This window comes from Puntigrus tetrazona, unplaced genomic scaffold (genome assembly GCF_018831695.1).
Source record: "Puntigrus tetrazona isolate hp1 unplaced genomic scaffold, ASM1883169v1 S000000396, whole genome shotgun sequence".
NCBI classification, from domain to species: domain Eukaryota; kingdom Metazoa; phylum Chordata; class Actinopteri; order Cypriniformes; family Cyprinidae; genus Puntigrus; species Puntigrus tetrazona.
In genome coordinates, this window is record NW_025048049.1 from 165,001 (window position 1) to 182,666 (window position 17,666).

The 17,666-nt window shown below is 39.7% G+C and overlaps 1 protein-coding gene across 1 annotated transcript in view; it reads right to left on the reverse strand.

Moving 5' to 3' along the window:
- zswim6 (zinc finger, SWIM-type containing 6) overlaps positions 1 to 17,666 on the reverse strand; it is a 72,825-nt gene that overhangs the window by 5,104 nt on the left and 50,055 nt on the right. The window contains exons 5-11 of the mRNA XM_043231596.1: positions 14,594 to 14,773; positions 13,067 to 13,243; positions 12,654 to 12,800; positions 10,329 to 10,478; positions 7,485 to 7,751; positions 4,094 to 4,229; positions 778 to 935 (exon numbers count right to left, since the gene is read on the reverse strand). Of these exons, the coding sequence (XP_043087531.1) occupies positions 778 to 935; positions 4,094 to 4,229; positions 7,485 to 7,751; positions 10,329 to 10,478; positions 12,654 to 12,800; positions 13,067 to 13,243; positions 14,594 to 14,773 (1,215 nt within the window). The remainder of the gene's footprint in view (positions 1 to 777; positions 936 to 4,093; positions 4,230 to 7,484; positions 7,752 to 10,328; positions 10,479 to 12,653; positions 12,801 to 13,066; positions 13,244 to 14,593; positions 14,774 to 17,666) is intronic.

A 17,666-nucleotide genomic window follows, 5' to 3' on the forward strand; every position in this document is an offset into this window, starting at 1 on the left:
GTTAATAATAAATAATGCATAAATATAATATTTATGCATTCCTGATTTAATGTTGTTCAAATATTCAAATATTTAATATTAATATAATTAATTTGCTTCAAATGATTTAAATAAAGATGATTAAACAATGACTTGAGCAACTGAGCAATGGCTTGGTCCTAATGTCAGTCTCTAAAAAAAACGAACGAGGGAGGACGAAGAATGTCTAATATTTTGTAAATATTTCATGTGATGTAAACGGATTCACACAAGTGATGGAAATTTGACATGACTGGCCATTTTTGTAAACACTGCAAACAGTCACCAGTGACCTTGGAGGAACATCAGGTGCTCAGAAACCCTTTCCCCCGTCTACAGCACACACACACACACACACACACACACACACACACACACACACACACACACACACACACACACAGCTGCATAATGAGCCATGAGTCAGCACTAGTGCCAGACACCGGCGTGATGCAAGACGCTGAGAACACCTTCAAACGCTCGGTTCTGGGACAGGGTTTCTATTTATCACCAGCTTGTTGATTTCCTCTGATTTCAGTTTCTCTGCACTGTGCTGCGATTAGATCTTAAAAATAGTTGCTGCGAATTTGCAACTTCTCCGAACGCCTCGTTTCTCCAAACCGAGGAGGCGAATGCAGATATGATTTTACGGTCAGGGCTCATTGTTCAGCGGAAATGCGGTGCGCAGGCCTGCCATTAAGCAAACAGAGCTGTTGTGAGGGTAATTGCAGCCTGCGTGTGAGTGATGGACGCTCTAACCTTTGGCTGCAGTGAGCATGGTGGAGGCCAGCTCGCACTGCTGGGACTCGATGTGGCTGAGGGTGAACCATCGTGGGTAACGATTGGGGACGACTGATACTATATGGTGAGGCCGGGACATGTCGCCCGAAGGAGCCGTGGATTCCAACACTGGTAACCTGCGAAAAAACAACGTACGGATTAACACCAGAGTTCAGTCATCAACAAGGAAATCATGCTTTTTGTTGTAAAACTGCATTTTTCGGGGCTGGTCCAACTAAGGCGCAACTCACGAAAAAGCAACAAGCAGACTTTCTCTCTCATTTATTTTCTGGGAGTGGTCTGTTTTTCCTTCTCATACAATATTGGTTTAGCAGAGCTGTAATCACAGACTATACAAGAAAATATATACGCACACACTTATGTAATGGTTAGTTTAAACTGATTCATGGATATTTTATCGAGTCCGAGAGATGTATATATATATATATATATATATATATATATATATATATATATATATATATATATATATATATATATATATATATATTTATATATATATATAAAATAAACAAAAGTATATACATGCATGCATATATATTAATATTAACAAATACATATATTTAATTGTTCAATTAATTAAAAAAATAATGCATTTATCCTCTAAAACTTTATCCTCATAAAATTTCACTTTATTGTTACTATATATATATATATATATATATATATATATTTTTTTTTTTTTTTTTTTTTGTAGGTTATTATAATAAGAAACACTTGTTATTAGAATGTCATTAACTGACAAGAAAGGATTGATTTATAGAGGTAAAAAATAAAGTACAGTATCAGAAGAGAATACTGAATATTTAATCTGCTCTAGAACCACAGTGGAAGTTTCCTCTGGGAAAGGACAGTGTGTCGTCCTCGAACAGAGGTTTTGTTGTATTGTTTCAGCCAGCTAACATGAGCCTGGAGGCGGCCCGCGGCCTTTACACACACCCCATTACTGACCGTCCTGTTTGTCTGGACACTCACTGCACGAGGACAACAGGCCCCTCAGACTGGATTCAACCCTGTTTGAATCCTGAACTTCAGAGATCTTAACAAGACATCCTCATTATGCGCAGATGTCAGATATGATATTGTGAATTGGCTGTTAGTTGCATGTCGGGCATCTTTGATGGCTTTCCGAGGCTACCATGGCTTTCCGATCATATGCAACAAAAAATGATCTATCCGATCATGCATATTCATGCCGGAGCAGGATTTCGTCCTTCGTCTCCAGTGCGGCGCAAATATGTCAAAGCATCGTGTCCTGGCATGGAGCTAATTACCAAACCATCTATAAAGGGAATTGTATTATGAGGAGATCAGCCCTCGTCTGAGCCAATGCCATGGAGAGCAGTTATTTGGAGGCCACGGTCTTTTTATAGAGAAAGTCAATACTGAGCCCGAAGCTCCTGTGCTGGCTAAATTTAGGTGGATCTTTGTTTGATACCATCGACTTTATACGTGTATCCTGAGCTGCAAATCCCCCGGTAAACACAATCCAATCAAAACATAATACAATACCATACGGATTTGGATTTTTTTTTGGAGTAGGTTGGTCAAAAAAGAAAAATTAATAAAACATATGAGAGGAAATCCGTGACAAGGTGTCGATATAAATCTGCTGGACCAGACTGAAGTCGGAAACCTTGCCAGAACCAGACATAAAGCAACATACGATCAAAGATAACACTGATGTTCACAGTGAAATCTCACCGGCCCGCTGCACTTAGCTGCATATTAAATTAAAGAAGTTCAGGCTAGCTGTGATCGCGTTGCGCAATATTTTCGCTTTCAGTGTGGATGGACCAATTATTGCATCACACCTATTTAGGACACAGTTTAAGAATATCTGCTACACATCGGCACTCATTTAAGAAACACAAGCATAACTAGCTAAATTTTCATTCATAGAATCATTCTTGCAAAAACACGAATGAAAAATGACTGCCTGCTTTTACCTCGCACTTATATTTCTACTTTGCACCAGTTTGTCACATGGGATGGAAGCCCAATTAAATTTTTTTTTTTCTCGATATCCCAATTTCGCATGCAGACTAACATTGCAACTTGGTTCGAAACATAATACAATTAATATCGAATCAATGCACCAATTTACATAAGAACAACTGACTTTGGTGTTAATTCGTAAAACTAAATGTAAACCGTTGCTTTAAAATATGTTGATTCCAATTTTGCGCATATATTAAATTTGCCACCTAGATGAAAACATCTAAATTTAAATGATTCTGACAATTTGAATGAGAACGAGCCGAACAGATTTGTGTTCATTCTCAAAACAGAACACGTTGCTTTGAAATCAGTGTATAATTTTACACAGCATTCCATTTTGAATCCAATTTTGCGCATTTATTACATTTGCAGTGTGAATGGAAACATGCATACGTGTAACACTACAATTTACACTTATTCCATGAATTATTAACAACTTTTGTAAAAAAACAAATGTATATCGTACATGCATTTGCGCAAGATTCCAATTTTGTGCATTTATTGATTTTGCAATTTGGAAACATAAATACTGTCAAGTCAATGCGAAATTTTACATGAGAACAAGCGGAACTGATTTCGCTGTTAATAATTTGTAAAATTATGTTTAAATTGTTACTTTGAAACGAATGTCAGTTTACTCAAGAATAGTTGAAAGAATGATTTTTATTCTGCTTGTGTTTCATGAATTTGTTATGTGTGTGTGCGTATGCTGACAAAGACTTTATTTAAATATTCAAAATATGTATTAAACAGGTTTTGTAAAGGCGCATGAATAACCGCTGCTGATAATGTAAAATTGTTGCTCACTCACACACACACACACACACACACACACACACACACACACACACAGTTTTGTATAAGTGTGCATACACAAACAGCCACAAATGCACATGAGGAGTCGAGGGGGAGTGTGGGGTGAAAGGAGTGCTCTGCGTTACCTCTGCAGCCCAAATTAGACTCAACGACACATATTTATTATTCACACTTTTTCAAAAACTCATTTTCAGTGGCCATGAATTATTTAGCAGTTTTCCAAGCAAAAGGCGCCTTTTGATTAAACGGTGCCCCAGATAACCTCACGCCCTACACACACACACACACATCTGAAAATCAGCGACGACATAACCGTGCCTTCTCAGGGTGAGTAAAGACGGTAAAAACAAGAGACGCGAGGGGAAAATAAGCCACAGCCGTGGGCGTGTTCATTACTGTAGGTGGACGTGACAGTTCTGGCAGCAGAGTGTCGCCCGTGCGGCCTGTGGAAACTCACCGCATTGCTCTCAGTGCAATTTTGTACGCCAGTTCGGCATCGTGAGGTAGGAGGCATGTGAAGAGATACTTGGCAAACGTGTGCATCGGAACGCTCTCTCTATAGATGAGCTCTCCCAAACCACTGTAGGGCCCACCTGCAAGAGAAAAACACAAGCGTTCATGAACACTAAAACATACAGGAACAATTGCATTTACTTTCAGGTAAATCAGGGATTCCCAAGCTTTTTTATGGCAGGCAATTTTTACATTTTCTTTTACATTTTGAATCTTACAAAGCTTACTATGTTATTAAAAAAATTGCAAGGCCTCTAAATGATCAAACTTTGCTGAAAAAACTTTGCACCTGTAGATTTTTAACAAGTACAAGGGCAATTAACAACAGCACTAAACGGCATACTTTTGGTCAGGTTGGACCTCTGTACAAAACGGAGGTGTTTTTTTCCCTGATGATATCGAACTGTATGAGCCAAAAAAGCCTGATGTATTAAATATGGTACTCAACAACCCATTTTTTAAAATGTTGACTAAAGTTTCATTGCAAATTTGCATTGCATTTTTCTATTATTTAATTTCTGGCTTTGCAGATTCAAGTTAATATGTCAAATTTAACAGTTTCACCTCTTTTTGGTCTTCCATAGGCTAAGGGTATGGCATGATAGCAAATCATTTAAAATGTATTAATTTTTTTTATTTAATAAATTTAAATAAATATTATGTCATCAATTCTCCGTTTTAGGAATCACTGATTTAAATGAACACAGTTATTAATTTCCATTCTTACGTGCTACACACAAATTTATTTAGGTATAACACTACTGTGAAATCTTCAACATAGTCAGACGCAGATGAAACCTACAGAAAGTACTTTTTTATTTATTTCGGTTTTTTTTCATCACCAGTACGAACCGCAGGTTTGAAAATACAAAACTGTGAACGATAATTTGAATAAAGCTGTCGTACACCTTCAGAAGATACAGCACATGCTCTTCTGGAGGTGTGAGATGTGGTTAGAAATGAACAGATTTGTAGACATAAACAGGGTGTAAGCGAGTGTTTGTGAGAAAGAAACGCCTTCGGGGTTCATGTTTCACCACCCAACCAAGTGATGCACACACCCAAGATACCCTTCAGCATGACACATCAAAACCACACAAAGTACTGTAGTTCTGCCATTACTTTAACACTGTTTACATGCTGCTCTAAAAACCGCCATGGTATTGTGAGGCTTTTCATCGGTTCCTCTCCAACATCATAAATTGGTCGTACTGTAGGTCAAAAGCAAACAAGGATAACATCTTCTCTGAAAAGAGTCTAGTAACGTTATCCATTTCCACACTAAACGCACAAAAAGCGGGCCGTGGAGTTTCTGGGGGGCGAGTGCTGCATTGTGGGTAATCTGCTTACAGATCGTTTTACAGACCCTCCCCCTCCTCATCCTCAAACCAGATGAAAACCACACAACCACTTTCAAGCAAGCAAGGCCTTTTCACACTACAATCTAAACTGCGATGCTAGAAGCCATATGTAAGAGCTTAGCTTTCTCTGTCATTAGATTATTTTCAACTGAGAGCACAGCGACCACAAGCCACTTCTCAAATACACACGGCACTGGACATACAAAACAGAAACAAACTAACCAAAATTAACATTCATAAAAGGCATACGTGTTACCGGCTAACTACACGGCATCTTAACTAAAATAAAACCTCAAATGTAATGCTCTGCATAGGTAGAAACTCAGAAATAGCACTCAACTAGACTTGACGAGTTAGCATAATGCTATGCTAACTCTGATAAGCATACAAATTACACACAAATATTTTACAGTAGTATAACTAAATACCTTCTGATGTTCACTGTTTGTATGGCACTATAACTAGAAAAGAGAAAATGATGATTTGTTCATGCGCCGCTTGAACTGAGGAGTCTGTTAAAACACATTAAAGAACCACAAAAACATGTCATGCATTTTTAAATTTGTGAGAGCGCCACATCTTGTCGGCCATAGCAATAGCAACAATAAAGCCTGTGTGGCAGGTCTTTCCAGAGGGTCAGTTAGATATTAGCTCTTCTATTTAAAATGTAGGACATATTCTGCAATTTTGCGCATTGAACATTTTCCCATTCATAGTCATTTAAACTTGGGAGTATATAGTAAAGTGTTCGGTCAACGTCTGTTCAACTGAACCTTAGTAAGCCAGCTAACAGCAAAGCAGTCACGTCTTGCTGAAGATACTAACTGAAAACACACACACACAACAGCTGAGCATGCTAACTCTATTATAGCGTGTGCTGGAAGGGGGTGGCGTGCTCTGGATGTCTCTCAGTGTGAGAACGCTCTTGTTGTTTTGATGGATTTTCACATTTGGCCAGAACTCCCCCAAACCCTGTAGCCAATAGAATTCGTGCCTTCCTGTTTATTGTGCCCCCGTCACGCTCTTGGCATATGCTGGGTGGAGGAATCCACGCAGCGGGGCCAGTTTATCAGTTCTCTTCATTCTTTCAAAACAACCCAGTGGCGTTCAGAGGCGGCTCTGTAGGCAAAGACCGTTTCGTTTTACTCCCAACACCAGCCGCGAGTGAAACAAACAGCCTCGTCCACCACTGAGCGCCTTCGCGCATGCTGAACACCGCTTTGAGGGAAATGCAACTTAATGGAGTCTGAAACTTTGTTAAAAGAGAAAAACAACTAGGTTTTCTGAAGAAAACAAGCATGGTTCTTGCTCCTGCAAAACACACCACCAAGATGTTGAAGTCTGGCAGCTTCACAACTTTCCCAGCTCTTGCATTGCTTAAGGTTTAGGTTAGTTGCTAAGGTATTCTAAGTGACCATCTAACAAAGCCCTATCTTTGCAACTGACTAACATCCATCTAGAACACCCTACCAATGCCCTAATAATTCATCATAAACATTAGCAATGTATTAGCAAATACAGGTAAAGCTGCTAAGCTAATTTTAACATCATGGTTAAGAATTTTGCAGGGGAGGACTCCACGATGTTGTGCACCCTAGATAGGTGCTTATTACAGTACCAACTTCCAGAGCATCACCTTCTGTAACAACAACTGATCCAGCTAATCAAAGATTTCAAGATTATTAGAAACACTCAATCAAGTGTGTTGAAGCAGGTTTTAGCTAAACCCTCAGAGAGCAGAATTGGACACCCTTGGTATATAGTATGTGCTGTTCTAGAGTAGACTTTTAAAGACACGCTTCACAAACTATTTGGCTAGATATTAAGCTGACGCATAAGGAAATCAGATGCACCCATTCCAGAATTGTTAGCTATGTCCAAATTGCTTCCCCAGGCTATTGCTTTCAGCCTCAGTTAATGAAAAACAAACAGCACTGCCGTCATTCCCTCGCACTGTAAATCAGCAATACTTACCCTCTAACAGGAAGACAGCTTGCTTGCGGAAGATCTTGACCAGGGTGTCATCCAGGTCAACTTCCTGCAGCTTGGCGATCAGGTGCTCCTCATTGCGGCACACCTTCTCTTGGGCGTACAGTCCATCGGGCATGATTCTCTGCTGACCCAGTCCCATCAGGGCTGTTTCCACCGCCAGGGCAAGATATGACTCACCCTCCTCCAGGAAGCGGCGCGTGGACGGAAACAAGTGCAGCTCGCTGTGCTTGCTTGAGCTCATTGTGCTGGCTGCAGAGGGTGAAAAACAGAAAGAGCGTAAAAAAACGGGAGGTGGTGACACCTCCGGAGTTAACCACCGTAGTGAGACCTTCCTCCCAGGCACTGGTTCTTAGACAGGTCTTGTCGTATAATGAGGCACCGGAGAGGAACTCTGCCTGGACTCTGCCTGGTCTAATGAAGCAGCTCAGCCTGATAGGGCATAAGGCAAGGCATGCTCAATTAGGCTCCTGAGTGACTGAGGTAATACACTGTACCCTGGACTCGCAAATGCATTGGATGGTTCATGCAATCACATTCATATCCGTGAGATGGTGCGAAATGCTATTGGATATGGCTGTATTTAGTAACTTGGAGAAAGTGAGACAGAAAGACAGACAGGTTGAGCCCCTGCACTTCACTCTTCACTGATCTCCAGCTGCATGGCTGCCAACTCCGACATGCAGCTCTGAGCTAAGCAAGCCTTCCCACCAACTCAGCATCAAATCCAGCTTTTTAATTGGCTGCACTGGAGTCGATTGGAAAGGCTGGTTTTTGTGCAGAGGATTAGCCCCTTAACCAATCAAAAGGCTGTATTTAGTGCCAAAGGCTCAACAACTCTGCCAATTAAAAGGCCAAATATGGTGCTGAGGATTGATGCCTAAACCGGTCTTTCGATTGGCTTTGAGAAACTTATCCTTAGCACCAAATTCAGCGATATAATTGGCTGAGAAGTCGATCCTTCTGCGCCAAATACAGTCTTCTTATTGGGTGTGAGAAACAAAACCTTTACGTGCAATCAAAATGCTGGATTTGGTGCTGAGGGGGCAGTCGCTCAGGACTAAATTGAGTAGTTTGATAAGCACCAAATTCAACGTTTTAATTTCAGTCAATCTCTGAGGACCAAATACAGCTTTTAAATTGGTTGCACAGTAATCGATTGAAAAGGCTGGATATGTCGCTAAAGATTCACTTGTCAACTAGACTTTTGATTGGCTGTGAGTTACTTGCACCAATTCCTTTGAGTGGCTGAGAGGTTCAGCCCTCATTACAAAAAATAGCCCTTTGATTGGCCGTGAGGAACTAATCAAAATGCTGGAATTGGTCTTAGGGAGTCAATCCCTCAGAAACCCTAGTCTTTTGATTGGCTGTAGAAAATTTACTCATCTGATTGGCTGGGCATCATTGATCCCTTATCCCTAATTCCAGACTTTTAATTGGTAGTAATGATTCATTCCCTAAGCTTTCTAAAACTGAGACTCCGCCATGCAAACACTGGGGCAAAATGAGATGCGTTATGCATAAAGGCCTAAAGATATGCTAAGAATAAAACAAGCTTTATAAAAGAACTTTTGCAAAAACCCCTCGTATAAAACCTTGAAAAACAGCAAACGGGCCTTGTATAAAAAAGAAAAACATAAAAAAAAAGCCTGGATTTCTGATCGTTCATGTCATTACTTTATTTTAACAGCAAAGTGAATCCAGAGCTCCATGTTCTCGGTTGCACATTAATACCATTGGCGACTCATTTGGGGCTAATAATGAGAAGCATCATAATGTTTTAATGATGCCTCTTTGGACCCGTGCGGCTGGCTCCGGGAGGATTTAATGTCCTAATCAAAAATGAGCGCAAAGAGGGAAGCTTGAGGCTTCACACCTTCTTTTATTCTGCACTCCCACCACCGAATCTCTTTCTTTCTCTTTCCCTAACAAACTCTAAGTTCAAAGCCAACCACAGCAAGAGAGAAATAAAAGCCAGTGCTTTGGCTTAAGGAGAGCCTTCTCTACTTTTGGACTAGCTGAACCTAACAGAAAGCCCTAGACAAAAAGCTGGGAGATTTGGAAGGCTACATAGGGATATGTCGAGCAAAGTTACACCTCCTATAGTCCACGGATATTTGGTATCACGCAAAAACCAATCCTCATCAAAATCCCTTTTGGACCATAGGACTCCTAATCAGGAATAAGTTCATTAAGGGGTTCAAGTGTGGATTGCACACTAGACTTGTGGCTCTACAGTCTCCATCTTTCAGGTGCCAATCAGAATGGGCATGAGCCCAAAGGCAACAATAATGTATAATTGCAGCACCGTGTTCTCTGATTGTGATACAGTCATCTTTCCAATCAAAGCTCATGAATAAGAGATGGGAACAGAAAACATTAAAATTAAAAGTGCATTAAAAATGCAGCAGGGAAGAATAAAGTTACGACTTTTAGGCTCAGATAAAAGAGACTCGTGCTTTAATCTTAATATATACCATATCTTTTTAATCAGAGTCTAAAGCAGTAGCATACGTGAGGTTAATTTGAGAGAGGGTAGACTGGTTCTACTACAGTGGTCTAAAAACCTTGTTGCAAATAAGAGGTTCTGTCGATAACAAAGCAAAAACGGCATATGATTTTACAGATTTTACAAAGTGGAGAACAGTGCGCATGAAATATGCTGTACTAAATGTTTACATTAACAGTTTTTACTATAAATATTACAGAAGATGCTTAAGACGCCTGACGCTTTACCAGGGTGTTAATAGGACTTGACAGTTTCAGCTAGTTTGTAAAAACAGTCAGTAAATAACATGACTCTTGCCGCGGCATCTCAAGTCTCTGTACCTGAGAAATCTAGAAACCCTCCTTGCGAACTGTCTTCATCCCCTCGACCTGTTTCCATCAGCGTGCTGAAGAGCGTTCCAATGGGGTCCAAAGGGTGTCCCACCCATCCCTCTAGATTAGTGATGGACGTCACCCCTTTATGCAGCAGATCTAGATAGAGAAAAAGATAAAATGGCTTGTTTTTGGATGGTACACAAAGCAGCCCTCTCTTTGACCTTATTTACGTAAGCAATGGCCTTCAAACTCTGCTCCAAACCCCAGAGAGCTCCCTATCTAGGCAACCTACATCACAGGCATGTTCCCTAAACAAACGCTGTTCCAAAAAGAAGATAAGAAAACTGGACTGCTTCACATGGCACTTTGTAAATGCTATCATCTTGCAAACTATTCCAGAAAGCATTGCAACAAACTTGAGATCGTTTTATTCAGCGCCGACAAGCACTGATAAAAAAAATAAATAAACAAAAGTGCACAATTTCACTTGGTATTTGTGTATTTACCGTGCTTAGTCATTATTAAAATGAGTCACACTCTAGTTGATTCTTAAGTCACTGCAAATGACTACAGAGAGATTATAAATATATGTAAATCATTAAAGAAGCAAATACATAACAGTGATAAAAATAGCACACAACCTAGCAAGAGACAAAGCGGTATCTAGAGTCTGACTATGCGAGGTGAACAATGGGAGACTGTGATTTCCTATAGCATCTGTCTCTTGTGGAAATCACTGCACTGGTGTTTTACATAAAGCCCAGAACCGGGCCATAGAGCTGCCTCATTTGAATAATATGAATTATGCGTGGGCACTTTCACCACAACAAGCAGTCATTTGCATTTAAATGCAATTGACCTGAGCCCTGCTGGGCATGAGTGGACATTCAGCTCTAGTGAAGAGCAGGGCTGCATGAAACCGTTACCTGGCCATTAGATACTGAGACAGCGAGCACAGCAACACAGTACTGAAAAGATAATTGGGTAAGAATGCTACCATTTTTTGGCCTTTTTGGCACTGTTAATGATACAGATGACAGAAAAAAGATGGGAAATTATAGAGAGAACATGTTGGATTTAAACTGCATGTATAGGACACATGATCAGCAGCACTGAAGCATCTGCAAATCATTGTTTTAAATAAAAATGAATGACGCCTGGCATCACAAGTGGCTTTTGGCAAGCCATTAAAAAAACTCTTTACAGGACACCTATTATGCAAAATTCACTTTTACATGTTGTTTGAAAATAAATGTGTGTTGGCAGTGTGTATACACAACCATCCTATAATGAGAAAAATCCACCCGCTCATTTTTTTAATCCCCATAAATCATACGAAATGTCTCATAAAGAGAATCTGAATCATAATGAGAATCTCAGAATCTGTAAAATGTGACACGACATTTTACAAGCCCCACCCACGGTTGACTGAACCGCCCTGAATGAGATGCACACAATCCGCCATGCTTATCTTCAATCTAGAGCATTTAAAAACAGCATTAAGAAATGTCTTTTTATTAAATCTACAGAAGTTATTCAGTTCAGAGCAGAGAGTGATTTTCTGTTTTTATTTTATTGTTTGGGTCGTATTACCAGCGTTAGAAGCTGCTGTCACGCAGATCTAAACATGCAATAACTTTCCCAGTCATAACCTACTTTGCTGTTGTAACTTGACAGTTAATGAACAGTAAGACATGAAAGAGACGTTTAGTACTCACATGGCATGTAACAGACGTGCATGCTCAGAAAAACATATATCTGAAGTTTATGGCTCTAAAAGGCATGATTTCAATGCGATAGACATGCTAATCAAAACCAATCATAAAGCAGCTCATTTGCATTTAAAGTGCCATGCGCAAAAACACAAAAGTGTGTTTCTGCCTCCTCTCAAAATAGACATTTTCAAAACGATACAATAAAGGATCTGCGGGGTATTTGGAGCTGAAACTTCACAGACCTATTCCGGGGAAACCTGAGGCTTATATAACACCTTGTAAAAAGGGGCTTAATAGGTGCCCTTAAAAAAACTTGCGATGAGGTGCATCAACTATGAATAACATCTCAGACATGGGCTGTATGTCCCAAAAGCATTATGGGCTAAATTGAACGTAGAGACCATTGGTGCCAATGCTTCTATGATCTACTTAGGCTTACAAAACTTTTGGGAAATGCAACCATTGTAGTAGTCAAATGTTAGCAAGTAGACAATGAATATAATAAACGATGCATGGAAAACCGTGCTGCTTATAAACAAATGCTTTGCCCATCCCATACATGTTCATTTTTAGCAGCAAGAAAAAAGTTTGACCAGCAATACAGTTTGCAACTCACCTTTCTTGTGGTTTCGGAAGAGCTCCAGCTGTTTCTGCTGCTGCCGGCGCAGGGTGTTGACGATGGCGATGGCCAATCGCAGTGCTTCCCGTGGGTAACCGTGAGATCTCAGTGCATCTACCCTGGCGCAGGCCGTAGGGACGTGTTCTGTGATAGAAACCCCCCAAAAAATCCTTTAACAAACCTCAGATGGGCACAATAGAAACATATTCACCCGCACGCAAAAGGCTAGCGGGACAGAAAATCAAAATGCCTTTCATTTTGTTAGAAACTCTTGTTCTCGCTCCCAATAAAGCCTCTATTCATAGCTTTTTTCCCCCTTAAACTCGCTCTGCTTTTTTTCTTAATGCTATAGACTGCGTAACACAAAGAGGCGAGTCAAGCAAATGTCTTTTTCCGGCCGAGCCGCTCACCGTGCCACAGGGGCCAGCCGCGAGAGTCAAAGAGCGAATTTTCAGTGTTGTCATGGTAACAGTAGTTGGTGTAGAGGTCGTCGTTGATAATGTGCTGTAAGTGGCTGTCTTGCCAGTGGAGATCGCATGCCTCGATGGCTCGCGTGAAAACCGTCCGGTGGGGCCGGGTGCCCGAATCTGAGGACGAAGAAGAGGAGGAGGAGGAGGAGGAGAGACAGGGAAAAGGGAAAGGAAATTGCTCTGTCATTCTCAATGCTAGCTCTCAGAGCGAGGCCCCTGGGGGCCTGTCAGTCAGGGGCAAACGGTAAAACCTTCGGAAATAAGTCCGTAGATTAGTGCAGCGAGCTGAACTGTCATTCACAGGTGGTGCAGATACCCACATGACCGCTGCAAGGTGGCATTACGTGGGCTGGGCGAACTAGCTTTAAGAAATCATTACGTCCAACCTGTTGATAATATTTAATATGCAAAAACTAAGTAAACTATGTAATGCAGGGACGACACAAATTATTCGGTCAGTTCAAAAGTTTGGCGAGTTATATGCAGAATTGAGTCTCTTCTGCTCATCGAGGCAGCATTTATTTGATAAAAATACAGTAAAAACTGTGAAATATTCTTAAAATAGCCGCTTTCTTTTTTTAAATATACTGTAAAACTTTATGCAAAGCTGAACTTTCTGCATCATTACATCAGTCTTCAGTGTCACATGATCTTTCAGATTTGCTCAAGAAACATTTTTTTACGATTTCCAATGCTGAAAAAAGTTCTGCTGATACATATTTACTTGGAAATCGTGATACTTTTGTATTCTGCGATGAACAGAAAGTTCAGAATAATAATAAAAACATCACAAATGCCTTTGCTGTCCCTTTTGATCAATGTAATGCATCCTTGCTGAATAAACATTAAATTCTTTCAACAATGCTAATACAAATACTACAGACACCAAACTTTTGAACAGTCTATAAACAGGCGAATGAATCAAACTGGATTGATTAATTGATCAATTCGTTGTTTTATTATCAACAGAAACATACAATATACCATAAATATTTGCTACGTCGCCCAGCCTTAGTGCATCCCAGACGAAAACCTCTAATTAAATCTACACAACCTCTCTGCCAACCAGTCTAGAGCCCATTCATGCCCAAAATACCCATGCCTTAGGAAAAGGGGAAGTCATTTCTTTGCAATTACCTGTCTGGAGCATGAATATTTATAACAAAACACATCATAAAATCTCTGCAGACGTTGTCGCCTCGGCATAAAAGACCTGACTAATCGAAAAGTTTCAATGGAGCTATTTCCCCCCCGCCCCAGCCCTCGCTTTCGCCCAGAGTTATGATTAGCACAGCAAGGACAAAAGCCAGGGAGGAAGTACTGAACCGCTGTTATTAGGGGCATTCCATTAGTCACACAAAGCCTAATAAAAGGGGCGCACAGAGGCATGGTTGATTAAAACACCCCGTTTCTGCCCCCACCACCACCACGACACACACACACACACACACACGCGCGCACGCTTACCTTGGTTGCCGTGTGCACCCTGAGGCAAGGCATTGGTTAAATTGGGCAGCTCGTTGCCGTGGTTACCGTCCTCCAAGGGACACACATCCACACTGTTCCACTTCTTGAGCTGCCTGAGCCAAGCGGCCTTCTGTTCCGGCTTACAGTGGGGGTTCAGCACGATACACATCCACAAGGCACCTGGGAAAGACCGGGAGCGTCAACACAAAGCAATACGGAGGCATGCCTGGCGGTTTCTTAAGAAACAGATGATGTAGGCCTCTCCAAGCAGCCTCCAAATCGGCCTGGGAGGTTCGTATGGTACAAACAGACAGAGAGCTTCATTACGTCTGACAGACAAACAGATAAATAGGTCAGCTGACTGCTCGACTGAACCTTTAAAGCAGACAAACGACCTCAGAGAGCTCGTCAAATCATTTCCTTTATGCCCGATTTAAATTTGATGATAATCATATAATCCTGAGTCATTAATGACAGCAATTTCCCAGAATCAGCCTCACGTATTTTTGCTCAGGCTTACTGAAGTTGACAAGGAATTTGAATGCAATTCTTCTGATTGAAGGAATAACCAGATATGATTTTTGGATTTATATTGTGGTGATGTAACTTTCTGTATCCGTACATTGAAAAAATGAAGATACAGAATTTGGCCTGGCAATTTTACAAATTTAAAGATGACGACATCCATCCATCTATCCATCTGCGTGAGTGATTAAATGTAATCTGTAACACATAATTAGATTATATTACAAAAAAACCAAAAAAACTCATAATCTGACTACAGTTACTTTTTACTGATTGCACATTATTATTTTAATTCAAATAATAGTAAACTATTTATTAAGTGTTTTATTTTGACTGCTGTATTTAAAAAATATATTTTATGAAATCAATTAATTATTAGCTTTACATTAAACCCACACACTCCCTGCAGTTTCTTCACAAAGTCTACTTTGGGAAACTTTGTAATGTTTAATGCACTTCAAACTGAGTGTATATTCTTTCTCTGTGTGTTTTATATCAATATAGCCCTAATAAAAAAGTACATATACGTACATATAGAAGTATACCAGTTTAGTATATTAAAATACAATTGCAGGGTATTCTTAAATACGTAAATATTTGTAGTATATTTAGCATGAAATAAAAGCACGTCAAATACATTTAAGTGCATTTATCTTTTATGAGATTACTCAATTAAAATCAATTTGAGAAATAATCTGGCTCAAAAGTAATCTAAAAGTAGTCTGATTATTATGTATATGATTATTGAGTATATGATTATTACCTGGAACGTGCAATTTGAAGGATCACTTGGATTACATTACTAACTACTATAAATACCATTTCATTTGTAATTATAACATTTTTTCTCATCCGTTGGCCAGCTGACAGGAACCGCTTCTAACTGGGCAAGCTGGCATTATTATTGGCCAAAAAATCAATTTATAATAGCACAATATCTGCTGCCAATCTTGATGAAAATAAGAAAAGCGCTTTTGTTTATTGCAGTAATCAGGTGATGAACAGTCCAGCTGATATATTGGTTGATCAAAAATGATGGCGGCGAGTGGAGTTTCTGCTCTATAAATACACCAAACGCTCACAATCCCGATTTAAAAAATAAATAAAAGTAAGTTAGATGACATCCATCCAGAAATACAGGCCTCTTTCAAGCCAAAGGTACAAAGAAGTTGAGCATAAAGCCCCGGATCGATACACGTACGTCCCTCACAGGGCAAAGCTGCAGAACGTCTCCGCCGAGCTCCTCAACCCATGAGGTTCATTTCGCCTCTAATTCATCCCATTGGCTGCATTAGGCAGTGATGTATGGAGCCTGACGCGAGCGCCGTGCCACGCGGAGTGTGTATGATGGTTTAATCACTCCCAGAGTGCTCCACAACGACATACTGAGAATACCTGCAAGGGCCAGCTGAGAGATGGAGGAAGGGCGAAGGAGAAAACAACGAGACGGGGGGAGAAATGAAGCGAGCGGGAGAGACAAATGTATGATGGCAGGAGAGGAATTAGATAGCGGCGAGAGAAAAGAGCGGAAGACAAAGGAGGAGAGAGGAATAGAGAGAGAAAGAGAGAGAGAGAGATGTGAGGAAATCTGGAGGAGCACGGGAGGCTCGTGGGGGGATGGGACCGAGTCTCGCCTCTTTGTTTGGGCATGAAGGACAACAGACGTGGAAGAGATGAGAAAACATGCACCATGGAACATGCAAACACGTGACGCAGCGGCGTGTCTGAAAAATGCAAATCTCTGAGATTTTAATGCCTCTATATCAGGAGAAGGTTAGAGGCAGGAGTCAGGGTAAATAAATGCAATATATTGTATTATAATAGTAATAAAAAATATATTATTAGGTGCAAGGTTTTGCTGCAAAAGACTACTACTATTCATATAAATAATAATAATAGTAATATTAATACAATATCTTTGTACTGGAAATAAAATATAACATTATAAAAAATAACAACAATAATAATAATAAATATAGTTATTTTTAGTAATGGAAAAAATTATAAAATTATTATCATTATGTGAAAACAATAATAATAATAGCCATCAAATCACAACAGTGCTGTCAAATGATTCATTGCATACAAAATGAAAGTTTTTGTGTACATAATGTATGTATGTGTGCTGTGTGTATTCATTTTGTAAATATAAATACACACGCATGCATGTATAGATTTAATAATAAATGTATGTTCTTATGTGAAATATATTTGTGTATAATATGTGAATGTAAATATATACACGTAAATACAGTATAAATAAATATATACTGTAAGTCTGTGTATTTATATATACACATAATAAATATATACAGTACACACACTTATATTATGTAAACAAAAAAACAATTTTTGGATGTGATTAATCGCAGCATATATAATATGATACTATGACTTGAATGCCTCTAAGAAGTAGAGTTAGAAATCAATCTAATATAAACATATTTTTTATTCCTTTGTGATGCTTATTTCATGAATGTCAGCATTTTTCTAAACTAACACTAAACTAAAACAAGACAAAATTTGACTTCCTTACAAAAACATCCCT